General features: G+C 46.7%; 1 protein-coding gene across 1 annotated transcript in view; it reads left to right on the forward strand.

Moving 5' to 3' along the window:
• The window catches only part of kif19 (kinesin family member 19), a 40,062-nt gene that overhangs the window by 4,383 nt on the left and 8,054 nt on the right, over positions 1–27,625 (forward strand). The window contains 8 exon segments of the mRNA XM_030340956.1: positions 18,547–18,657; positions 19,752–19,839; positions 21,089–21,225; positions 23,241–23,366; positions 24,130–24,324; positions 26,391–26,537; positions 26,744–26,866; positions 27,152–27,308. Of these exon segments, the coding sequence (XP_030196816.1) occupies positions 18,547–18,657; positions 19,752–19,839; positions 21,089–21,225; positions 23,241–23,366; positions 24,130–24,324; positions 26,391–26,537; positions 26,744–26,866; positions 27,152–27,308 (1,084 nt within the window).

The following is a 27,625-nucleotide window of genomic DNA, read 5'->3' on the forward strand; positions in this document are numbered from 1 at the left end:
GATGAGCCGGGGGATATGGTTGAGATTAAGCATGCGGTGGTTGGCCACCTGCCACTGTTGTCTCGAGAGTTGTCTCAGACCGACTCCCTATGGTTACGCACACGCTCAGTTGCATCATGGTCCGCACGGCTTCCCGGAATCCGTGAGGACCTTTTTGTCGACCTAGGGTTCTGTGTTTTGCAGGGGAGATGAGAGGTTGCTAAAAGGGTTTACAGTATTTACATGGTACCGATTTTGTACCATGTAATATTTTTTTTTTTACCTTTCAGTGTGTTAATGAACAGAGCCCTTTTGTCTCTTGTTGTTGTGGCCAGTGTGTGCCAACATCAATGTACTGTAGCGCCATGATGATCTGGTAATTAACAGACCGGACCAGCTCGACAAGTGTAGCCTAGCTCTGGCTGATAGCAGGTTAGCCTCAGGACAACTTCTGTTGTTGTCGCTGGACCAAAAAACACTCTGGGAGACCGCTGTACTTTCTGTGACCTTTTCCGATGACATGCTGTTAAGATACTGAGAAACAATGTACAGTACCCCTTGTTTTTGTCGCAATCGTGTCACAGCAATTTCACCTTGTTTATAATAAAGGCCCACGTTTGTCGTATTTATAAAGCCGTATAAATGTGGTACAGTCGTTGTTTCTCAGTTTGAAATGAGAACAAACCCGATGGAATAGTGGTGGCATTGAAGGACACAAACAGGGGTTAAATATGTTTAAACAAAGCATCCTGTCGTATTATCACATCTTATACTATATTGTTATGATTTCATTTTTGTACTTATTCATCTTCATATACATATATTTGCAAAACACACAGTTTGCAGTCCAGACACCGTAATGACAGAGAAAGAACACAAAAAGATGACATTGTTAACCACATTTTGCTCAATTAAATAAACAAATGAACACAAAGCCAGCTGTGTGTCACAGACCCCATGCTGGAAGTTCACGGAGCCGGCCAGGTGAGGGGCTGGTCGCCCCTTTACAGCCGCTCATGCCAGGCTGCGTTTACACAGGGGCGAGATAAAGAGACGGTCGTTCGGCTCCGTTGTTGGATAGGAGCCTTTTGGAGCCCGCTGCTGATTTCACTTAGCTGCCAGCGCTGCGCCACTGTGTCCGCGCTAATAGCACTGAGGACCAGGATCGTTATAGGCTGACCCCTTGATGTCTTGAGGTAATTCCGCTCATTTGGAAGTGGATTATTTTCATGTGCTATTAGTTCTGGTGCGGTGTAACAGACATTTATGCCTTTATTTAAACACACGATACAGAATACATGATACTGAGGCATTCTTGGTTGATTGCTGTTCATCAATAAAAAGATTGAATTAACGAAATAAAATATAGAAAAACCATTTATATATATATATATATATATCTAAAAAAAAATATATATATATATAAATGTTTTTGTATATTTTGTATTCAGTTCAGCCGCCGTGTGTTTGTATCTGTATCTGCATGTGTGTGTGTGTGTGTGTGTGTGTTGTTGTGTGTGCGCAAGCTTGCGCATGTACGTGTGTGTAGGTGTGTAGAACGTGTGCGTCTTGGTGCTGGCCCTGTTAAGCATGCCGTGGAAATGGGCAGGCCTATCAGCCGTGCACAGTGGGGAATACTTTATAGCAAGGCCCCGTATCCATGGAGACCGACAAGGTCAGGGCCATTGTTTGGTTTTCTCCCCTCCTCTTCCTCTTCCTCTGCTGGGGAGGATAAGCCCCCAGAGACAGCAGGGGGGACAGGTTCTAACAGACAGCTTTGTTTGGATGTCTATTTGTTGTTGTTTTATGATTGCCGCACTGCTACCATTGGTAAATAGGAACGTTGTGAATATGTTTCTTATTCTTTTCAACAACACTTGTTTTGAGAGGCGGTTGGAGGATTTTCAGTGTGGCAATGGTTGGTCTCTCTGAATTTCTCATTGTGCGCAGATAAAAAGCAAGAGCTCTCTGCTCTGTGAACGTGAGGTCACATTTCTCACAGTGTCAGACAGAGGCTAGAAATGATTTATCTTGCTTCACCTCCTGTGTTGAGCTCCAGACCGGTTGCATGAGCTACATTGAGCTGCATTCATCGTGTTCTGAGAAGAGAGTGGGCTACCTTCTAACACGAACCCTGTAAATTAGCAAACACGTTGCCTCGTTTTAGGAAACTACAAAGACCATCACCAACAAAAGCGTTGTGTTTTTTAGGAAACTACAAAGACCATCACAAAAAAACATATTGCCTCATTCTAGGGAAGCACAAAGAACGACACCAACTCACAGGGTGTTCAGATTTTGGCCGCATAAAGATGGCTCAACGAAAAGGGCATTGATTCAAATCCCTCACCTGAGGCTAAACAAAATCACATCTGAGTCAGACGAACTGTGAGGAGAGAGAAGATTAGAGGCAGTAAGAGCAGGTGCAATGTAGGCGGTCATTTGACATTATTCGCATTTGTGAGGTACATGCTCAAAATTCTGTTCTATTAATTTCACATCACACTTTACTACCTCCCTTCTTCCCTCCCTCCCTCCCATGCCGCCCACCCCCAGTATTAAAACACTGATCGGGCCAGAATCTCTTAAGAAGAAGAGTTGGTCCGTTGGTCCAACTATCCGTCCTGAATGGCCGAGTGTTTGAATAGGTTTGGGGCCGGACAAGCAAGGGGAAGGAACTACAAACAGGCCCCTGTCCCCTTTTTACACCAGCTTAGATTAAACCTCTACACACCGCATAGTACACACCTCACACATGGTGTGTAGTGTGTGGTAAGTACACACATCGCGGTCGGGGCCAGGAACCAGCCTGGAGCCCCGGAGCCTTGGCTGGCAACGAAAGCTGAGTAAAAAGGAACAGGATGAAAAGAGTAACCCCCCCCCCCCCCCCCCCTCGAGCAGCCACCGCTTTGGCCACACTGTGACTATAAGTGTCATGGCGGCAGCAGAGAGGGAGCTACTGGTTAATGTGTGGACACTTATAGACTGGAGCACAGACACTAGGGCTGTCAGACACACAGCCAGACGCTCCTTAAGTGGATGAATCTCCCCTCTGTCCTGATCTCTCGCCTGCCCCCACTGTTCTGCAGCGTCCATTCCATTCTCTGTATTCCCGGTCGACTTCCACACAGACCTAGACACACACACACACACACACGAACACACCAACTTGCAATCTGTGTCGTGTGTGCGGACACGCCGCCGAATGTGTGCGAGATGCGTGTCGTCTGCATGTGGTTCATGGCGCACGCAGCGAGTGACGACCCGTCGGTGTCTACATGTGTCCTCCACCACCCCTCCCTGGGGATACCACTCCACCCTCCCTCTCCTCCACCATCGGAGGAGAGGGAGACGGCAGGCCGAGGTTGAAGGAGGGAAGCCGGTGTGACCCTGGACTCCTTCTCCTTAGGCCCCCAGCCCTCCTTCGTGACACGCCCCCCACTAAACTAAACCCCTAATCCCCCCCCGACGCTCTGAGGTGGCCTGGCCACGACCAGGCCTCTCGATGAGTCAATTCAAGCGCTTGATGAATAGGGCTGAAGTATTCCTTGAAACCTGCGCTCCTGGCTGTTGTTTAAGGTTTGTGCTGAGAGAGGGAGAGAGAGAGGGAGAGAGAGAGAGAGAGGGAGAGGGAGAGAGAGGGAGAGAGAGAGAGAGAGAGAGAGAGAGAGAGAGAGAGAGAGAGAGAGAGAGAGAGAGAGAGAGAGAGAGAGAGAGAGAGAGAGAGAGAGAGAGAGAGAGAGAGAGAGGGGGAGAGGGGGAGAGGGAGAGAGATGGAGGGGGGGAGAGAGGGAGGGAGGGAGGGAGAGAGAGATGGAGGGAGGGAGAGAGAGAGAGAGAGAGAGAGAGAGAGATGGAGGGGGGGAGAGACGGAGGGAGGGAGAGAGAGAGAGAGTTGGAGGGGGGGGGAGAGAGAGAGATAGGGAGAGGGAAGGAGGGAGGGAGAGAGAGAGAGAGAGAGAGAGAGAGAGGGGAAGAGAGGGAGGGAGAGAGAGAGATGGAGGGGGGGAGAGAGGGAGAGGGAAGGAGGGAGAGAGAGAGAGAGAGAGAGAGCCCAGACCACGCCGGCAGCTGCCGCACTGGCTACCACCTGCCCTTCTCTGAGTCATCGCTTTTATAGTTACGATTGTGAGTTGGAATCTCTCTTGTAAATCTCTCGCTATTTCTCTGATTCTCTCTCTTTCAGATTTTCTCTCTCTCTTTCTCTATCCCTCTCTCTGATTATCTTTATTTCCCCACCCCCCCCCCCCCCCCCCCCCCCCCCCCCCTCTAACTTACTTTCTCTCTCGCTCTTGTGTATGTCTCTTAGTCTCTCTTTATATTTATCTGAATCTCCCTCCCTCCCTCCCCCTCCCTCCCTCCCTCCCTCCCTCCCTCCCTCCCTCCCCCACCCCCCTCCCTCCCTCCCTCCCTCCCTCCCTCCCTCTCTCTCTCTATGTGTTTCTTCTTCTCTTTCTATAACTCTCTCTCTGTGTAGATCTGGCCGGTGGTTGGTTTGTAACCCAATCAAGAGCGGGATGTTCTTGATTGGCACATCCTCTTCCTGCGTGTGTAAGAGGAGTCTCTTACGCAACTGTAGGCAGGCGGAAGAGCAGACCAACACAGCACCCCGTGTCTTGCTGGCCTCTGACCTCTCCCGCCTCTGAGCGCAAGACCTAAGATATGGGATCGATTGTTTGGGGCGGGGTTTACTTGAGGACTGGCTGAATGTAGTTGTGGTTGGCATGCGTCTAGGATGGAGCTTGCTTCTGTCATCCTTTAGACACAGGGTGGCTTTCTGCCTGAAAGTTCACATCAACCCTTGTTATGGCTGGCAAGTTAGCTTTACGATTTGAATCGAGTGTCACTCGAGCAGTTGTGGGAGTGGACAGTGGAATGGACACATTAGGTGCCAAAAGAGCCATATCAACTGCCGTTGTCAAAACTTCTACCGTTGGAAAGCGTTTTTGGCTGGAAGGTTCCTGTATTTCACAGAGAATATTATAACCACTTCATACATTGTTCGATTCCAAACTGAACCATTTTCAACTGAAAACAGATTGTACTTTGTACTCACTCACTCTCACTCTTTTGCCTTGTACTCACTCAGGGCCAAACAGCGCTGCCCCTGCCGATGTAAATTGATCTCAATAAGAGTGTAAGCCGGAGAGTATCATGTTTGAAATGTTAGCAGGGACTTATTGCGAGGTTAGTCAGCAGGTGAGAGGCTATTATGCACTTCAAGAGAGAGGATGGCAGAAAACGGTGGAGCATGCAAACACAGGCCAATGTGAAATCACTGGTTCGAGGCTGTAATACAAACAATTGATGTGTCATCGCACAGTCCCGATGAGACTTTGGTGCAGTCGACATCTATCGCTGTCCCAAGACACACGAGAAGCCACTGACGCCAATACCTTGGTCTAAACTCGGCGTAATGATACGGTCCATATCATTCATCCGGCTTTTTATTACAATTGCCTAAAGCGTCCGACAATAAAGTAGAGAAAGCACAGCGGGTGGGTGAGTGAGCCACTCAAGGTTTATCTCTGCTTTATTTAAGACACAGCAGAAGTCTGCCCACACAAAAGGAGGTCTGCTTGCAAATAACACTTGGAAAGACATCTCTGCGTTTTGGTTGTGTCAGAGGGGGGGCTGCTGAAGGCAGTGAGAAAAACAGAGTCAACGTTGTTCGATCAGCTCGTCCTCCAAGGGAGAAGCGGCACCCACGTGACCAGCGCTGCAATCCCTCCGGCTTCAGTCTGGCTAGTCTACTGTACAATGTCCCTGATGTCTGTACAATGAGGCTATCTGATATATATTTATACAAATATATATATAAATGCAAATAATAATATACGATAAAAAGAAAACTGATTTGAAATGATTATGATTACAACACATAACCCGGCGATGTATTTCATTTTGGTTTTGACTGTTTTTGCAACAAACATATACCCTAACAGTGGCTTGTGTGTCTGCAGCAGGCTTATATGTACTTTAAAAGCAATAATCAGGTGAACCTAGTGTGACGGAGAGATCAATAAAATCAAGATCCCAAGGCACTCTCTCATGCTAGGACAAGAAGCCAATAGCATGTATGATTTTATAAATATCACAGGAATTCTAAATATAATTTATTTTGTCCGTTTCCGTAAGATGTCCCTCTGCAATCAACGATAATATTTTCTTTGTTGATCTGAAACGCAAAGTAATGTGCTGCATGTTTGATTTGAGGCAAAACGGTAATGGTCCATTTACGAGAGACGGTGTGTTGCTGAAATGTGTCACGTCATTACTTTGGTCGTTATGAGTGGTTAGAGATTATGAGACGACCTTACACAGAGCAAAATCGGTGCCTCCAGTGTCTCTGGATCCAACCTATGAAGGTACTTGATGGGAGGGTTAATATGTTCTCCTTTCTTTCAACCTCCAAGCCCATGGCTTATTCTATGATCATAATATTTGAGAACGAATGTTTCCTGTTCGCTTCTGGGTGATTCAGGATTCCTTTGACTCAGTGGTCATATATGACGAGAAGGGTTGAGAACAGTCGTCTCAAGACATCCTACTGAAGAATTAACGATCCATTCTGCGTTCTCTTCAGAATTCCTTGTGATTCAACCGGTAATAAAACGTGTTTGGCAGGGTGGAGGGTTGAGATAACATTTTATCCAATGACTCTCCAAACGACTCTTTGATCCATCAAACTTGAGAAATCAACTTATGTACGGTTCGGCATTCCCTTTCAATCAAACCAGCTGTTCAGGTTTCGGGTTGATTTATTTAGTGTATATTTTCTCTGCCATTGATAACAACCCCGCTCCAATTTGCCGTCTCCCATCGGCAGACAATACCCTGTTCTTTGTCTCTTTTGTGTGTGCGTTGCTCGCCGGTGCATGGTGTGTGTTCGCGTGCAGACCCAGGAGCTGGCATGCCAGCGCAAGTTTAATTTGTGTTTGGCTCCGCCCCCCTGCCCGCCCCCTCTGTTGTACCGTTGTACTGTTGTCTTCTGGGTGTTTAGCGCCCGTCCCCGGGTGTCTTTCAACACTGACCCCGGAGGCTGACCTGAGGCCGCCCCTGACCTCACGTGGTGAATCGGCCATCTGCCGTGGAAATAACTCAGTTCAACTCCCTCCAGGGAATCGTGCCCCGAGTATTGGGCAGATTTCGTGATCTCACGTTAAACTAAAGGAGGATGCATCATATTTATTTTTCTCCTTTAAATGTTTCACGTTCCTTTTGAAGCTTGGCACTTTTTAGAAGATTGATTGGGTTGTCAAATTCAGTTTTATTCTGTCTTATCAGTGTTGTCAAGTATATATTTAAGCTTTGAGATGGATGTGTGTGATATTTTAGTTTTACGATGGTCTTACTGTATGCAAGCTATGAAGAACTTTCATATTTTATCTGATATATTATGTAAGTAATTCTATATAATATAGAGTTACATTCATCTGCATGGATGATACTGACTCCTCTTCAGTGGTAACTGAAGAGGAGAGCAAGAAAGTCCTTGATCTCTCAGGTCATTTAATCCTATTAGAGGAACCTGTGTCAGTGTGTGCGTGTATGTCCCGTCCCATGTGTTTTTGTGTGTGTGTGTGTTTGTATGGACGCGTGTGTGTGTGTGTGTGTGTGTGTGTGTGTGTCTGCATGTATGTGTGTGTGTGTGACTGTGTGTGCGTGTGTGTGTGTGAGTGCGTGTGTGTGTAAGTCTGCATGTGTTGGCGTGCGTACAAGTGAATGTATGTGCGTGTCTGTTTGTGTGGCCCATGAATGTGCAAGTATGTGTGTATATATATGTGTTGGTCAACGCGCGTTTACATGTACGTACGTCAACGTACGTACATAAATATATATGCGCGTGAGTGAACCTGTGTTGGTGTGGAGACGCTCGCGTGTGCGCGTGCCTGTGCGTGCATGCGTTCAGCGTGCGTGCGCCCGTCTGTGCATCGTCCCGGGCTCCGCCGTCTGACCCCCGGCGACCCTTTGTCTGGCTGCATTGATTCGGCGTGGCGATAGGATCTCGTGGCGGCGGCTAGACGTCTTGTGTGAGCCCGGTGGAAGAAGGGCCGCACTGGGAGGGGCCAGAACCCAGGAGCCTGTATCAGGTAGGCCGGCGGCGCCTCCGCACTATGCAGAGCCCCTGAAACGGGATAGGCCATTGTTGGGGTGTTTCAGCGCAGGCCAGGGCTTCGATCAGATAACCACTTTGTGCTGGCCGCCATCGGATCTTTTTTCCAGAGGTTGTGATTGAGAGGTCACGGCCCGTCCCGTTTGGGTTCTTGACTTGTGGAGGACTTGTGGTGCGGGCTCTGTTCCCTGCTGACGTCAGGGCAGAATGTGGTGTCAGGGCGGGTCATGTCAGGAGGGGGCATACAGGGAACCGCTGCATGCAGCAGATCGGGCTACCACCGCCTAATGCCCCAATCTGTACATCAAGGTACAAAGCACACACATTTAAAGTTAACAGTTACACTTTGTTTCGAAGGATTTTTTAGATGCATGTTATTCAGGAGCAGGCGGAAGATATGCCAGAACAGGCTACAGGTCGATATGTGATTACTTTCCATAATTCATAAAATTATGAATTATTAATTACTTCCATAAAAGTAAGAACGTGTACCACAATGTGCTCACAGTCCATCAACGATAATCTAAATCCTGCGTCTCACTGAATTACTTGCAAAATAAAATATGTCTTGATCTTAATCTGGTTTCACTGAAGCTTGAATCGGCTATATCTCTAATTACTCACAGACGCTGACTAAGGCATCAGTTGACCGGCAACGGTCGCGGACCCAAGGAATATTGTACTATTTGAACTATTTAAAGGAGACATATTATGGCGTTTTCACAACAAGTCAACATAGTATTTGAGTTCCAGAAAACATGTTTTTGAAGCTGTTTGCGGAATATAGCTTTTAGGAAAAAAAATCTCGCATACCGCTATTCTCTGTTTCAGTCCCTTCAGAATGCGCTTTTCTGGTGTCTGTAGCTTTAATGCAAATGAGATGCTGGCTATTGACCAATGAGCTGTCAGACTGAACCACAGCATGGAGGAGAAGGGATTGTTGCCGTTTGCGGACTCCTGGAGCTCTATATCTATATAATATAATATAATATAATAATAATATTATGTATGGGTATTTATATAATATTAAATCTAATATCACGGCCAAAAGCTATGTGCGCCTCGGATGATATTATGAATCATAAAGACTGTGTCTGACGTCTCTGGTTCCTCGACGACAAGTAGAGACTCGTAGTGGGGAATATCTTGGCCATGGTTGAGAAGAATTGGGGGAACGGAACTTGCCGGACCTGCCAGCTTCGGCGGCAGTTCAGCTCCCGGAGTACACTGCCGGAGGTGCCGGACTGCCGCTGAAGCTTTGGCGGCGGCCGGACAACTTTGACGGCGGCCTGACTGCCGCCAAGCTCCCCTCGCCGGACTGCCGCCGAAGCTTCGGTGGCAGTCCGGCAGACAAAGGGATTGTACTCCCGGAGCTGAGCTGCCGCCGAGTTCCCCCCGCCGGAGCTGCTCGTCCGCTGGTCCACAAAATCTTAGCTATGCTCTGATTGGAGGGGAGTGGGGGAGTGGGAGGTAATATTCAACTGTGCCCCCTTCCTACATAGGAGGGGGCGCCGAAACTGGCTCGCTCGATTGGTGATTGTATGCGGGGTACTTTCAGGAATGCATATCTCACTCAAAAAATCATGTAGCTACTTTTTTCAAAGCATGTATGCGTGTGGGAGCACCAGAGACCCAAAACAACACCCCAAATCCCAGGAAAAGTGTTGTTTTCATAATGTGTCCCCTTTAAGGTTCCACGCCAGCATGGGATAGTACAGGTAAATGTTTGGTTTGTGGGGAAAGATGCGTTATTCTGACCCGGCTTGTGATCAAGTTTTCAAACATAAATTCTTCGTTATCGTCCACTGTGCCTTGTTTTTCGACGTAGATCTATTTAGAAAAATACGGTAAAACTCATATCTAGATCAAACGCACACACAAATCCGGTTGCAAGATCGAATCTCGGTCCAACCGTATTTCAGCCGCAGTGGAATATCCCAGGAGTGACTAACAATGTCAATCATTGGAGTTTAATATCCCAAGAAAGGAAATAATTAAACAAAACTTTGTTCGTTCAATTAAATTCTGACTTGATGTGTGAGTGTCAAAGTTAATCATTATTTTGAGCAATAACAATATAGAGTGTTGTCCCCACTGCTCCACACCATTAGCGTAATGACCACAGGTGTCTGGGCGGAGGAGGAGGGAGGGGCCCAGCCCTCCCAGCTGCTGCCATGGTAACGGCAGACAATGACACCGGGAGACGAGGATTAGAAGGAGGGAGGGGCGTCTGTGTTGAAAGCAAGATAACACACAGAAAACCACACAGCGTGCGCACACATCTACACACAGACAAACATACACACACAAACACACACACATACACACACACACACACACACACACACACACACACACACACACACACACACACACACACACACACACACACACACACACACACACACACACACACACACACACACACACACACACACACATATACACATATATACAAAGCCCTTAATCTTATCCATTACAGTTTGCTCAGAACAGCATTAACACACACCTGACCTTTTTATCATGCACCTCAAATAAATGATATAAACAAAATGATACAGCTAAGGGCACGTGACACAGACGTGTGATTCAAATTTCTTTTCGTATCAGCTGACATTTCCATCTCCGGGCGGATAAGCCATATTGTTTACTTGTGTGCGATGTGTTACATTACATGTCTTGTACTACACGACGATTGAGCAGTTTGACATATCCAATAACTAGAAATAAAAATCGTTGGTTTTTGTCAAATAAGATCAAGCAATTTGTATTTGTATGACCAAAACTCTCCTACATTATGTTGGACATAGGGGGGGGATTAATATTGGAGGCAACCCTTTACCGAGTGTCTTTATGTGAGTGTGTCTATGTGGCTACATGCCTGACTCTCACCATGGCTCAACATCCCTTGTTAATGAGGATGTCATCATGAGGTAATGGCAGCCATGTACAGCCACTGTCACCATAGGAGCTCACTATCTCCTGTTTACTCGCAGAGTCTCACAACGAGACAACATCCATCTGAGCCATTCTCAGGGAGCAGGAACCATCTCTTATTATTTGCTGAGCACATGGGTAAATAGAAGGACTGGCTTGACAATGGCATGGTGTGTGTGTGTGTGTGTGTGTGTGTGTGTGTGTGTGTGTGTGTGTGTGTGTGTGTGTGTGTGTGTGTGTGTGTGTGTGTGTGTGTGTGTGTGTGTGTGTGTGTGTGTGTGTGTGTGTGTGTGTTTGCGTGAATTTATGTATTTAGCTGAACACACTGGTCCTTTCACAGTTCTTGTGTTTGTGTGATATATACACAGGAAACCATGCCCGTATTTCTTGTTCAATTTCCCGTTGAACTTGCCTGAGCAACATTTTAAGGCTAAGTTCTAACAATGGCAAACTCCTCTCAAAATAACCAAGAGTTGTCAGTTTTCCTCATAAAGATATTAAGGAAGCACACATCATATAGCAGAGAGTTTTGGGTGAAGTGTGTAGGCCTACAGTATATTGATATTTTATTCATATGTGCTCTGCATACATACATCTCCATTTCAAAATCGTTCTTACATATCTGATTACTTCACAAAGGTTAGATTGACTAAAGGTCACATACATTGGAAAATGAAATGCTTCACTAAATAGGCTTGAGATAGAGATCGCCCAATAGCTATTTGTTCACATTATTACCAGTGCTGATTAGCCATAACACCGTTCTTTGGGGGTTTATAAAAAGGTCTAACACACCAGTCTCAACTTTTGGTGGCTGGACTTGGCAAGCCAGCAGCCTGGCACTTGATAGTGGAGCGCCTCTCAGTGTGTGTGTGTGTGTGTGTGTGTGTGTGTGTGCATGTGTGTGGGTGTGTGCGTGTGTTTCCCTCTGCGTGGGTGTGTGTCTGTGTGTGGGTGCATGTGTGTGTGGGTGCTTGTGTATGCCGCATATGTGTGTGTGTGTGTGTGCGTGCGTGCGTGCGCACCAGTGTGTGTGTCCGTGTGCGTGCGTGCGTGTTTGGCGTGCATGGGCACTTGTGCGCGTGCGTGTGCATGGGGTGTGCCTAATCAGTGAGATGGCCAAGCGGGTCACGCCTGCCGCATTAACCAGGGCACGCCGCGGGGTCGGCTGATTAAAAAGGGCCCACGATACGAGACGGGGTCGGCCCCCCACCCACCCCGCATCAACACCCCCCCCGCGGCTGTTGTTTATGGTGTTCAGATAACGCCATCGCCCTAATTGGTTTCATGTCGCATTAGCAAGCTGCTGTTTTGACGTTGGCTGATCTTCGCCCGCGTTATAAATATTTAAAGAGCTGCTTTCTGTTCTCTACCTTTCCTTCGTTCTTTTATTTATTTATACGTGTTCTTCTCCTTTGAGGCGCGGCGTGTATATTCACGCTCGGGCCGTTTGTTTTGTCAGCTCCAAGGGGCCTTGTTGTCTGTCGGCCCGGCGACGCCAGGGTGGTCCGCACGCCACGACGCCCATTGTGGTGTCAGACATCTTGATCAAAAGGGGCTAAAGACAGAGCCGGGGGACTAGGAAATTGCTTTCCATCAACCCTACACCACCGCCACCGACGCAACCGCCACCGCCACCACCACCACCACCGCCACCAGCACCGCCACCACCACCGCCGCCACCACCAACACGCTCACCGCTACCACCGCCAGCAGCACGTTACCATCACCCGGCTCCTAGGGGCCCCACAGACCCTCTTGGTGTCTGCATCCCCTGTGTAATGGGGCGTTTCCAGCGAGCGTTGGGTTAGGTGTGGTACGGTTAGGTTTGGTTAGGTGCGGCTCGCGTTTCCACCTCCGACAGTACCCTTATGGTAGGGCGAGGTTTAAGCCTGATGGCAATAGCCGCGGCAACAACATAAGCATCTTGACATCGTAGCAGCCCAACACAGTGTCGCCTGCTAATAAATCCGAGGAGAAAGAAGAACGTGACACATTAAACAAAGGGCCACAATAAAACACGTCCAAGAAGGATGGCAAACTTTCAGAAGTACCTTGTGGGTACTGTGTTTGATTGTTTTTATCCCCAACTTTACGGCACCCTTTCAGACCACTTGGTACCCGAAAGGAAGAGTACTGAAGTATAGGTACGGCTTATCACGGCTCAGTGTGGTTATTTGGGACCCCCGTCGGGAACGCAAACCGGACTGCACCTAACCGTACCGCATCGCTCAGTGGAGAAGCGGCATGAGTCGTGAGTGGAGGAGCCGCATCAGTCCGTCTCCTCCACTCACGACCCACACAGGTGAGGCGGTCACCCACAGGGTCTGTGGGGTCCCTGGGAGCCGATGAAAACAACAAGAAGCATCAGACAATCATCAGACAATCAGACGATCATACAATCATCAACGGTTCAGTCACAGAGGTTCAGTGGGAGATTATTCATTTATCGAGCATCCACACCATGACAGTTTGCAACGAATGTTGCCGTTCATCATTTCTTGGGCTATACTGAGCATGCATTTCATTAAAAGGATGACTCTCTTATCGGGGTACTATATGGTATTTTGGCAACTGCATTGGATGTTGCATTTATATGTTGTAGTTCCCTTTTGTATCTATTCTATCGTTTTGATCTATCCCATCAGATTAATCAGGGTAATTTGTAAAATAGCTGGTTTGTCACTCATAACGTCTTTTCTTTGGGCATTATCTACCCCCCTTTCTTTCTTTATAGGTAAAAAAATGTCCATGAAAGTACATTTACTATTTATTTAATTTTAAATACATACACATACAGAGACACACACACACACACACACACACACACACACACACACACACACACACACACACACACACACACACACACACACACACACACACATACACAGTTTGCAACAGCAGGGGGGAGACAAAGACAAGACCAAAAGAGACGAAGGAGAGTGAGCGAGAGGGGGGAGAGAGAGAGAGACAGAGAGACACCTTGACATTCAACACATCCAGGCTGATTGATCGTGCCTTGTTCGCTTCTCTCGCTATATGAGGACGGGTGTGTGACTCCACCAAGACCCTGCTACCCTTCAGATAGCTGCCCTCTCACCGTTGGATCACTTTGATGATTGGGGGCTGGGGGGGGGATGTTATAGAGCTATATTACATGACCGGAGTCTGTTGACAATATACAGGCGCCTCTATGGGCACGCCTGGTCTTTTGTTGGCAAAGAGTCTGCCACGGCCCCCGTCTGGCACCGGGCCCTGTCTTATCGGGAGACTTAAGGAAATGAGAGCAGATCTGCGTGTTGGACAGCTGCTGTGTGGTCTTGTTGGGGGCGGGGCTGTATTAGGTGGGGGGGGGGGGGGGGGGGGGAGTAACTTAAGGAACACAGGTGACAGATGGACGAAAGGTATTATCAACACTCTAGGGATGCGCTCACATGAGCTGCACACACACACACACACACACACACACACACACACACACACACACACACACACACACACACACACACACACACACACACACACACACACACACCTATGTAAGATTACTCTTGCATGCTTGCCTAAAGACTAAGGATGGATGTGTGTATAGACAGTATCTACACACACACACACTCACACATTAATACACGATCACCAGGCAGCCCTGAAATGCCCACCTCTGTGTACGTACATCCACCCCGTCATTGATACCCCCGTCTGTCCACACTTCTTTATGTCCATATCTGACACATTTGCTGATTGAGTCTGTTAAACCGCACGGCATGTCACGGTTCATGGTTTTCTGTAGTGTCTGTTCAGCAGTTTTGGGTTAGTTCTTTTCTGAATGCAACTGTGTTGATTGACTTTTCTCAATTGAGTTTGTTTCCCCTAGTTTATGTGTATTAAGTTCTTCGATTTGCTTCGTTCGCCACCAGGTCTTCACCATGTATACGCTACCAGTTTGTAAATCCTCTTGTTGACAAGAAAGTGAAGTACTCTTTTTTTGAGTAATTCCAAACCTTTTTTTTTTTTGGTGTCTCTGCGTCTGAGTCCACACTCCTCCTTTTGATCTGAGTCTGGTCTGATCGTAGCGAGAGACCCCGGGGCTGAACCAGGATCAAACGGGAGAGGCAGATCCTGCAGGGAGAAGGCAAAAGGTGTCCATCAGGTTAACGATGCAGGAATAAAAATAAAAATAAAGGGATAGAAACCGTAAATATCGCTAGACGAAACGCTGTAACGGTTGACATGGAGGCACAAAGACGAACTCGGGGTTAGGTTCATCTGCCTCTCACCCAGTGACAAGATGGTTGAAAACCTTCTTCATCTCGGCAATGACGCGGTCGAGGCCGTAAACCACCACGGCCTTCTGCTCCTCCCAGAACGCTCTTCCAGTCAGCAGGGAGATCAGGAAGGCGATCGGGACCTTTCTGTCGGAAAGTTAGAGGGTTGGAGCTCAAAGGCCAGGGAGCACTGTTTAAGGAAGCCCTGGCACCTTGGTGGAAGACCGCCGTGTCTCTGGTGGGGGCCAGGAGGGGCTCTGGATGAGGGGAGTTGTTTGGTTGAGATGCCAGGCTAGCCTCTTCTGGGGTTGTGGGAGCTGATAGTCCTTGTCGAGCTGGGGGGTTGGGCTGCCGAGGTCAGAGTCTCGTTGAGGGCCTGGATTGGTTGGTCTTGATTGCCCAAGAGATGTCAATGATTACTTATCATGGTATGGATTGGTTTGTGTTTGAAAGCGGTGAGAAAAGCAAGCTGTGTGCGAGAGCGTTGTCTCTTGCAATGTATTGCAAGAGACTAGCGAGATGAGAAGTATGATGTAGAAAGTGCAATTAGAGTGTGAAATGGGAATCAACGCGATCAAAGCTGAAAGATCTGACATCAGCCAACAGGACCCACGAACAGCAAGATGCTGACCTGATCTAACCTGACCTAGTCTCCTCCAACTCTAGCCTGGCTCCGCCCGCCTACGTACTTCCGCTCAATTTTCATTTCCCTTCAGAGTCAGGTAGGACCAGGCTACTCCACCTCACCTGATCTAAATGAATCTGTTTGCCACTAACTGACCTGATCTAACCTAACCTACTGTCCTCAACCGCACCTGATCTAAATTAATCTATTTGCCTCTAACTGACCTGATCTAACCTAATCTACTGTCCTCAACCGCACCTGATCTAAATTAATCTACTCTTCCCTACCTGACCTGATCTAACCTTATGAACTCTTGCTCTACTTCACCTGATCAAACTGAATCTACTCTTCCTCCCTGACATGTGTCCCTGTAAGACACTTTGACTTCTTTTGGAGGAAAGTATAAAATTACTAAATCAACTAAAAGTAAATAAGACAGAAGTAAGTAAGGAACGGAAGTAAGCAGAAGTTTGAATGGCTGTCGTTGGATCCTCTGGACCTGACCTTATCTCCTTCTTTCGTTCTGGCCCTTCTCTCCTTGTTGTCCTTCCTTTGCCTCCTTTCGTCTTTATGCTACCACAACGCTTTACCGCCCTTGGTATCTGCTGTAAAAAAAATATAAGAATAGCCTTCCCCACCACTCAACTCTCCCCCCCTTCCTCCCCCCCCCCCCCCCCCCCCCCCCCCCCCCCCCCCCCCCCCCCCCCCCCCCCCCCCCGTCTCTCTCCGTCCTCTCTGATTGCGGTCCACGTAGGGCCGTCTTTGTAGCCCTCCTCGTCCGTAATTGCAAGTGTATTAAAAGTCAGATCTCCCCTCCTCTTGAATTTCAAATGGAGGGGCTTCAAAGTGAAGCGGATCCGCCGGTTTGAGGGGTCATCAAACGCAGCCGCTCGCTCGCGCGCCGCGTGCTTCACGGGCCCACTCCACCCCGGCCCGGTGAAACCTGGCAGGGGTGGTCGTCCGCTGACCCCCCCAACCCCCCTGGTCCTGCTCGTGGTAGACCCCTAGCGTCCGCGCTCAGGCCTTGAAGGGCCCTCAAGAGCAGCTAACCATCGACTTTATTTTTTTTATTTCTGCAATTGCTGATCATAATTAATCCATCTAGTTTTATTATATGTATTAGTTTCAAGAGCCTACGACCTAGTGCACTTCATGCCCGTGGAGACCCACGTACCCCCCAGTATGACCAGGCCTTTAATGGGTTGGTCGAGTTTATTATTCCGGTGATTATATTCGGCCGTTCCGCTGGGTTGTTTACCGGCGGGACCCTTTCAGAGGACTGTGATTGGCCACCGTCCGATGACAGCTAATGATAGGGTTGAACAGAGTCAGGTGCTGCCGTGCCCAGCTCGGCTCCAGGGGAACAATAACGCCGCGTTTCCACTGCAGGGTGCGGTACGGTTCGGTTCGCCTCAGTCCGGTAGGGAGGGGGCGGTATAGCCCAGCTCATTTCCGAGGTCGCGTCTCCACCGCCGACAGTACCCTTTATGGTAGGCCGGATGTCGATGTAAACATCGGGACATCATAGCAGCGCGACACAGTGTAGCCACAGTGTATCCATGAAGCTCCCTCTGCACGTCTTCCTCCCCAAGAATGCAGAGGAACGTCTCCACCTCCTTGTTTGCCCGAGCAAGCGTTTTACGCGTCATGTTCATTGTAAAGAATAATCCCTCGAGGCTACTGTTTGTTCGTTTTTATCCCCACGTCGCCCGGAAGTGACGATTCTGCCGATCAATCAACGGAGGGGTCGTGTAGCTCGAATTTTCCGGCACCCTTTCAGGCGTCTCAGTACCCCAACGGAGGAGTACTGAAGATGAGGGCAAAACGAGTACGGCTCAGTCCGGGTCACGTCCACTTTCGGCGGTGGAAACGCAATCCGTACCGCACCTTTGCGATCAACCAGCGGTCTCCATTTTGTTCGAAATGGGCCATTTTGCTTTGAGTATTGAGCGCTCTGGCTCTCTGCTTGGATTCAAACCAAAATAATACTAAAAAACACTAATCACAAAACAATCAGACACCTGTACACCTAGCAAACACATTTCCATTACTCCGTCGCAACATGATTGCTAGTTTGATTTTGTGTTGTGCTTAATTGGACCAGACACTGCTGCCCATAACTGTGATGCCATAGTCAGCCTTGGAGCGGGGGCCGGGGTTTGAGCCATTATGCTTTTCAGAAAAATGGAAATGAATGTGAATGGACCGACAGAACAGTGACAGATGGCTACAGCGGCAATTACATTAGAATGCCTACACAACATCTGACGTTTGATCATCTGTGGTCACTGTTTGCTTCTTCTTCTTCTTCTCTTTCTTCTCCTTCTCCTTCTTCTTCTGCTCCTTCTTCTGCTTCTTCTTCTTCTTCTTCTTCTTCTTCTTCTTCTTCTTCTTCTTCTTCTTCTTCTTCTTCTTCTTCTTCTTCATCTGCTCCTTCTTCTTCTTCTTCTTCTTCTTCTTCTTCTTCTTCTTCTTCTTCTTCTTCTTCTTCTTCTTCTTCTTCTTCTTCAACATCCTCTCGCCCTCTCCCCATGTTCCCATTACTAAAGAACGTCTTCTCTCTCTCTCTCTCTCTCTCTCTCTCTCTCTCTCTCTCTCTCTCTCTCTCTCTCTCTCTCCAGATGGCGGTTCTCATGGACCCGATGGAGGATCCAGACGACATCCTGCGTGCCAACCGCTCCAGGGAGAAGACCTACATGTTTGACGTGACGTTCGATTACCTAGCCAATCAGGTAAGTCCTAGGGAGGCATCCAGAGAACGAGCACACACGGTCTTGTGTTGCCAGGCTGGGGGAGGAAGCGTGGCATTCCTCAGCCAGGCATGCACCCAGGGTTTTGTAAGAAGTGACACTATATCACATATCAGTGATATAGCGATAACATATATTGGTAACACTTTACAGAAGGGTACATTCATTGTTCATTAATGAATATTATCCGACGCAGCAATCAGCATTAACTAACTTTAACGAACAGCAAATTTACCGTTGTTAAGGGTCGTTAAATAATATACAAATGATGTTCACGTTTACTAATGGTGATGTCTACCAAGGTAATGGTTTTAATATTTAATATGATTACTAAAATGATTACTACTTATTACCAGCGGTTACTTAACGATTAGTTAACTGTTAAATAGCTAATTTAATTGTTAGCCAATAATTATGACTGCATTAATTATTGCTAATTAATAGAGCTGTCAGTTAAACGCGTTATTAACGGCGTTAACGCAAACCAAATTTAACAGCGTTAATTTTTTTATCGCGCGATTAACGCAATTATTTTATTAAAAAAAAAAAAAAAAAAAAAAGTTTTTTTTTTTTTTTCTTTGGCTCAAAACAAAGAAGCAGTAGCCTGACTGCTATGTTCAAATGACATTTGTTCAAAGCAGTCGTTTAATTGCACTATAGGCTCTTTTTTTGTATCGTCCTGTTTTGATCAGTGTATAAAAGTGTAAAAATCATTTGCACAAGGCAAGCCGATGCACTTCACCATGTTGATAAGAGAATTAAAATGAGAAGAATTATGGGACAAAAAAATCAAGGGATATTTAGCATAGAAAAATAATTTGTGATTAATCACGATTAATTAGAGTTAACTATGACATTAATGCGATTAATCACGATTAAATATTTTAATCGCTTGACAGCTCTACTAATTAATGGTTACTAGACTTTTAGTCAACAGTTTAATAGCTATGTTATTGTTAACTCATGCTTAATACTGCATGAACTATTGTTAACGGTTACCATAGTAACCTTATGGTCAAGTGTCCCCTATACATTGATGACAATGTACACACACTTCTCCATGTCATGTAACGCAGGAGGAGGTGTACCGCGCCACCACCAAGGGGCTGATCGAGGGGCTCATATCGGGCTACAACGCCACCGTGTTCGCCTACGGACCCACAGGTGGGTCGACACGGGACAGAGGCATGCCTGCTGCCCCCCCCCCCCCCCCCCCCCCCCCCCCCCACACACACACACACATACACACACACGCACAAGAATATTTAATCTGGAGCTCAAACACGTTAGACATTTCCTTCCAATTTGTGTGTGTGTGTGTGTGTGTGTGTGTGTGTGTGTGTGTGTGTGTGTGTGTGTGTGTGTGTGTGTGTGTGTGTGTGTGTGTGTGTGTGTGTGTGTCCGATTAAATATTCTGATTCTACTTCCATCTTTGCATGTGATTACCCCTAATTTCTGCATGTTTTCCATTCCGAACCCAGTTAATGTAAATCTCTGCGTCCACTGTAGACATTTCAATAGCCGTACAATAAGAAGTCTATTCTATACAAGTTGGATTCCATGGTGAAGCAGAAAACTCACCGACAAACGTTCATTATTATCTTCCTCCTGCATATAAATCAGCACTTAGTCTTGGTGGGGAAATGACTCACCTTGCTCATCCAACACTGTGTCATTCAGGAAGTAGTAATTGCTGTAATTTGCCGCTGGGTCCGATTATAACAGCAGGAAAGTGCAAAGGCAAAAGCAAAGCGAGGCCCAGGATAGCAGCGGGGGAAAACAGATCCTGTGATCCTCTCAAGGAAAGGGTTTGGTGGGCGTTGATGGGGATCTGCTCGGAGGCAGAGATGTCCCATTATTTCAAAACAAACCCACACCCTTGGAACGTTACTGACCACTTCAGACAATCAGTATCCATCCACGAGGCTGCAGTATCAGAAGAGAACATAGAGCCCAAGTGTTCCAGATTGTTCCAACAGCGAGGGTTTCAGAACAGGCTGTTCCTGTTGTAATGTTGTAAAGCCCACAGCGCTCACCTTAAATTAGATTGAAATCATGGGTGCCATTCTTGCCAGTCAATTCCATTAGATGTCTATCCGGTTATTGGCCAGTCAATGACAATAGTGCCTTCTTCATGAGCAGGTTAAGGTATTTAATCTAGGACATTTTCTTTTTTGGTGAGATTCTACAAGCTGAAAGACAATCTGAAAAGCTTTTAATGTTTGGTCTTTATTTTATATTGGGACAAAGGGCTACTCTTAAATATCTTCATTGTGTCTCTCGTGTTTTATGCAGGAGTACATACTAGTACACAATACAGTTCACTACACTGACTTACATTGAGTCTATACACGGGTTAGAACCAAGACCCTTCAATGGAGTCTATAATAATCTCCTTTTATTACATTTTCAGGTTGCGGGAAGACATACACAATGTTAGGGACCGACAAAGAGCCCGGCATTTACGTGCGGACGTTGAACGACTTGTTCAAAGCCATTGAGGAGACCAGCGATGACATGCAATACAGTGTTACCATGTCCTACTTGGAGGTAAGGACAGTCTCATTCAAAGACATCTTGGCAAGGATTGCCGACGCGTGTCTTAGTCATAAACTTGCAGCCATAAACTTGGTTGAAATTGATTCGTATGGCTGGCGTCACTGTAATTGAGCTACCTCTCTGTAGAGTAATCACTTTTTGCAGGTACTGATCACTTTCCTGGTTGCTAGGCGCCGACGTTGTCAGGCGGGTTTTATTTGGTGGCTCATTATTTCAGCTTCACGGTACTTCCTCACACTTAAACCGCACAGACCCAATCTGAGTGCTGTTTGGATCTGCATCAAGATTATAGTTCACATTACTGTGGACATTGAACGAGACATTTCGTTAGCATTATATTTGAACTATAATCTTTTTATTAACTATTTTAATAGAGTAAAAATCGACACAAGGTCTTAATACATTTGATACATCTAATTTACCAATAGCCGTTATTATTAAGAATTAACAGTTTGATTTACACAAACATGTATTTGTAAAATCTAAAGTTAAGAATAGTTAAGTTAATCAAATTGCTTCTTGGCGATCGTCAGGTCAGTAGCACAAGAGACATGCTGTTTATTACGTACAATCACTAGCTTGACCTGCTCTGCAATATTCCCCAAGCTGTAACTAATGAGTCTAATTTGAGCAGCAGCGGTATTGGCTGGGTAATCTAAAGGATGACGATACCATTGGCCAATAGACCACTGATAGGACTGTTGCTTTGTGTCTGCCACACGAATCCTTATGCTGCAACCATCTTAATCACCCACAAGGACATATGGCATCAATAAGCATGGTTTTCTACCCTCAGTGACATTGAATACAATTGGGCTTAAAACATTTGACATTTAAGTCTCGCACTCAACTTGAATAGCACTCCTGATAACAATATTGATGGTGCACTATAATATTAATAATAATAATATCATTAATTATAGTCTTGGTTGTAAATGTGCAATATGTTGCAAATTCTATGTTGTCAAATGACAATCCATAAAAGCTTCCACCCCAAAGCACAATGAAATAAACACATGAACAAAGACAAATTAACGAACCGGAAGAAAAGATTGCCAACAAAACATCCAGCAGACGCATTTGAAAGCCTTGTGATTACAGCGACGTGCAACGCTGCCACTCTGTTGTTTAAGGAGATAAAGAGTTTGGAAAAAAGACAAAATAAATGGCACTCCACTCTCTTCCCCTGCCGCAGAACTCAGAGTTTGGATGACTCTGGATGAGGGAAACGAAACGTCTTATTTACATGTCAAACCCTGAACCAGAGAGTGAGAGCGGAGGAGAGAAATCTCCCCAGGCTTGTTCAGAGAGCCCGTTCAGCTGGGGCTGTTTCTGCAGGAGACGAGTGTGTTGTCTGCCGTTTCCAGGGATCATACCCCCCCCCCCCCTCCCGACTGCCCCATCCCGCCACTGAGGTCAAGTCCTGTTTTACGGCCTGGCTCAATGAGCACACAATGAGCTCCCTGCTCACCTTCAGGACAGAACAAAGAGGAGGAGGAGTGACCTTCTGACAGAGTGCTGCGGACAGCCCAAGCAAATATAAATCTGCGTCATGCAAATAAAAAAAACAAAGGACAAGAAACATAATTGACGACCAGATATCCAAGCCTTCACAAACGTTCATTCCGCCACGCATACACTTACACACACGCTCGCTCACACACACTTTTTTCTGAAGGAAAACATCCTTAAGAATATATATAAATCTTTTGACCTTCTCTTACAGTGACAGCACGTCAACTAAAGGATAAAAGGATATAGCTCATAGAATGTACCAGCCTCTTCTTTTTATTCTCCTTCTATTTCTTCGCTCGAGACGGACGTGCGTAGGCAGCTTGCGTATCTTACCAACAACCTCACCAGCCGTTCGCTCGAGAGTTATTGAAGGAGAGCTTCCCTTTGTACGGGTATTCCGTTTGACCCCGGGCCGACCCCAACCCGGCTATTAAACCCGCAACGTCACGCCGGTCTTTATGATTCCCCCTGGGTATGTGTCCTCTCCGTAGATCTACAACGAGATGATCCGCGACCTGCTGAACCCGTCCTCGGGCTTCCTGGACCTGAGAGAAGACTGCAAAGGTGGGATACAGGTGGCCGGGATCACAGAGGTGTCCACCATCAACGCCCGCGAGGTGAGACTCACACACGAACGCACGCACACACACACACACACACACACACACACACACACACACACACACACACACACACACACACACACACACACACACACACACACACACATACACACTCACCAGATGGAGTAGATCTAAAGGCACGACTTCAGACAACATAAACAACATGTCGAACAAACATTCTTAAGATCAAAGTTCATTGAGCAGAGTCGAAAGATTTGGCAGGAGAGACCAGGCAACACTGGGCTTTCATCAAACTCACAGCCAATGAATTGAGGTTGATTGAGCCTGATTTTCCGCTCCGCTGCCATAGTAACCAAAGTTCTCCCAGTACAGAGTGAAGACTTTTTCTTTCCCCAAACAAAAAAATATTTCAGATCTGCCTTTTGCACACTAAAAATATACGTCCTCCTAGATACTATTCTACTACGTCTAGACTATTGTATCATTGAGCAGCATTCACCCAACTCAATACAGTGAACTCAGACACATCCATACTGAAGAGGTAGGCATCGAACCCGGTGCTTTTCACCAATACAGTGAACTCAGACACATCAATACTGAAGAGGTAGGCATCGAACCCGGTGCTTTTCACCAATACAGTGAACTCAGACACATCAATACTGAAGAGGTAGGCATCGAACCCGGTGCGTTCACCGGCCGCCATGCCAGATCCTGTAGCCATCTGGCGGTGCCCCCCCCCCCCCCCCCCCGGGTGTCTCTGGGGGTAACTCCGCCACCTCGCCCCCCCCCTCCTCAGATCATGGAGCTGCTGGTGCGGGGCAACAAGCAGCGCACCCAGGAGCCCACGGCGGCCAACCAGACGTCGTCGCGCTCCCACGCTGTGCTGCAGGTGGGCGTCCGCCAGCAGAGCCGCAGCCGGGACGTCCTGCAGGAGGTCCGCTTCGCCCGCCTCTTCATGATCGACCTGGCCGGGTCCGAGCGGGCTGCGCAGGTGCGTCCGGGAATGTGTGTGTTTTTTTGTGTGTGTGTGTGTGTGTGTTCGTATGTCTGTGTGTGTGTTTGTGTGGGTGGGAGTGGCCGTGTTTTTTGTTTGTTTGTTTGTTTGTTTGTGTGTGGGTGTGAGTGTGAGTGTGTGTGTTTGTTGGAGTGCACATGTGAGTTTGAGTGCATATGTGTGTTTGAGTGCAAGTGCGTTTGACTGCAAGTGTGTGTGTGTGTGTGTGTGTGTGTGTGTGTGTGTTTTTGTGTGTACATGCATGTATATGCATACGCGCACACATTCTGCTTGCGTGTGCGTGTACGCCTTATTGTCAGATACAACCAAGTGTGGCTGTAGACGATATGTTCCGGTTGCGGTGTGCTCATCAATTATTACAGTTTAGCTGTGTCTCTACAGCGGTATGCTGGTCTAGCATCATTACAATATCCTAGCTTTAGACCGCACATCCCCACATCCTCTTTCCTGTCTGTCTGTCTGTGTCTGTCTGTGTCTGTGTGTGTGTGTGTGTGTGTGTGTGTGTGTGTGTGTGTGTGTGTGTGTGTGTGTGTGTGTGTGTGTGTGTGTGTGTGTGTGTGTGTGGTGTGTGTGTGTGTGTGTGGGCTCTGTCACAGCACTGCTTGGCAGCCATGTTTTACAGCAGTCCATAAAAGAAGGTAGCGGCTCACTATATTTACGGAGGGCTCCATAAAACTCAGCCCACATTAACAACGTCTTGTCTATCTGGGCCAACATTAATGCTCCGTGGCACCCAGGTATTACTAAGATGTATTCTCACAGCATTTGTTGCTCTTATTAGCATAGGGTCCTGTTATAAAACAGATTTCTGCTTTTATTCAAACTATCATCTTTTTTGGCTATTATGCATACTAGAGTTTTCTCAACCTCCAGTTGTAATTAACAGGGGTAATTGTTCAATGGAAAGTGTAGTATACTATGCATGCAAATCAATTATTAGATAGCTTTTACTGTTATTCAGGGCTGATAGGTGCATTGACATTTTAAAATGCAAGGCAACTACTATTGGTTAGTTGAAAATAATGCTCATCATTGAGATTAAACATCTCTTCCAGTGTCCTGGCCAAGACAGGCAGTAATAGCCTACAGTCAAACATAGCATACACACAAAACATAAGAAAAATAAAACAACTAAAACAGTCCGCAGGGGGGGAAGGGGGACATCAATATCGCAAGACATTTCGGGAGGCTCAAGGAAGAGAGTAATATTAAGTTTGAGCAACAAAGTGTCAAGACATTTCGGGAGGCTCAAGGAGAGGAGTAAAGTGTAGTCTTGTGGTGGACTCTACAGACATAATTCACCATAGCCTACTGTGTTATTGACTTGTTTTCATTGTGTTATACTGACACTGAGCCTTCAAGATCAAGTCACTTGACTGTTGATATGCCGGTCGGCGCGATGTTTGAATTTAACGTTTTTTATATGACAAAATGAACGACCTGCCGTGGTCGAGGTGAGAAATGGTCTCTTCCCTTATTTTATCGCAATTTCTAAAGTCTATATACAGAACGTCTTGATGATTAGTTTGTGGGTCCATGTTTTCCTCGTCAGACCCCAGAGTTTCTGCGACAGACTGTTATGGATGTTTCATTTTTCTGTGACATGTACTCACGGCCATGCACATTACAGAGACAGCTTTCACCCATTCAGAGCACTTATATACCATGGAGACTGTTTGAAAGGTTAACCAGCCGTAGCCCCGCTTTGAAGTATAGCACATGGGGGGGCCTCCATTTGGGACCCAACATAGGCGTGTTTCTTCCCTTCAAGGCCACGGGGCACATTTTCTGCTGACCCCTTAAGAAGAGGTATGTTTTATAGTACTTGGTTTAATTGAAGGAGTCGTCACCAAAGTGTTAACGGGGGTGAAAGGCAGGATGTGTCGCCACCTATTGGCCAGGAGTGGAACGACACCTTTGATAGATGGATTGCCTGTTCAAAGTAAAACAGGGACAGAGGAAATGTAAGGCAACTTCAATTTAATTAAATCATGTTTTACATTTCCCCTTCCTTCCCTCCCCCTTCTCTCCCCCTGTCTCAGACTCAGAACAGGGGTCAAAGGTTGAAAGAAGGGGCTCACATCAACCGCTCCTTGCTTGCCTTGGGCAACTGCATCAATGCCCTGAGTGACAAGAACTGCAACAAGTATGTCAACTACAGAGACAGCAAGCTCACTCGACTGCTGAAGGTAGGTCAGAACCAAATGAAAGGATAGACCAAGCTTTTCCAATGTTAGTCGAATGTAAAGATGTTTTTTGGAGTACATTTTACCTGTAATGTATGCATCCTTCGCCCTAATGACTCCTAAATGTATCTTGAATCTAATGAGTTGCTTTGGATTGAACAAAATGTGTTTAATGACTCCATAGTAAACCCAATGTTAACTTTGAACAGGACTCACTCGGGGGAAACAGCCGCACGGTCATGATCGCGCACATAAGCCCCGCCTCCCTGGCGTTCGAGGAGTCGAGGAACACGCTGACGTACGCGGACCGCGCCAAGAGCATCCGCACGCGGGTAAGAGACCGCATCACGCTCGATATCCATCCGCCTTCCATTCAACAGCAGATCGAGTTGCATCATGAAAGAGTAAATGGAGTGTCACGTTTCAGGAAAAAAAGTACTTTATACCTGTTTGAATAAAATCAATGTTAAAACTTATTAAATAAGAAAACACTTCACAATTCTCGATTTAGGCTGTATTAAAGAAGCTATATACCGTGATAATGAATATCACTTAAATGATATGGCATTGGAACATACCTGAAGTGCTTCTCTCTGTTGGATCTCTCTGTTCCCCAGGTCAAGAAGAACCTGATCAACGTGTCCTACCACATCGCCCAGTACACCAACATCATCTCAGACCTACACTGTGAGATCCAGCGGCTCAAGAAGAAGATCGCAGACCAGGCTGGTCTCCAGCTGCACACTGACCGGGCCGACATCCGCAATGTCCAGGGTAACTTCTTCTTCTGCCTGTCCTTCTGCTTGTTCCTCTTCTTCTTCTTCTTCTTCTTCTTCTTCTTCTTCTTCTTCTTCTTCTTCTTCTTCTTCTTCTTCTTCTTCTTCTTCTTCTTCTTCTTCTTCTTCATCCTTCTTCTTCTTCTTCTTCTTCTTCTTCTTCCTCCTTCTTCTTCTTCCTCCTTCTTCTTCTTCTTCCTCCTTCTTCTTCTTCTTCTCCTTCTTCTTCTTCCTCCTTCTTCTTCTTCTTCCTCCTTCTTCTTCTTCTTCCTCCTTCTTCTTCTTCCTCTTCCTTCTTCTTCTTCCTCCTCCTTC

Source organism: Gadus morhua, chromosome 18 (assembly GCF_902167405.1).
Source record: "Gadus morhua chromosome 18, gadMor3.0, whole genome shotgun sequence".
Lineage (NCBI taxonomy): Eukaryota > Metazoa > Chordata > Actinopteri > Gadiformes > Gadidae > Gadus > Gadus morhua.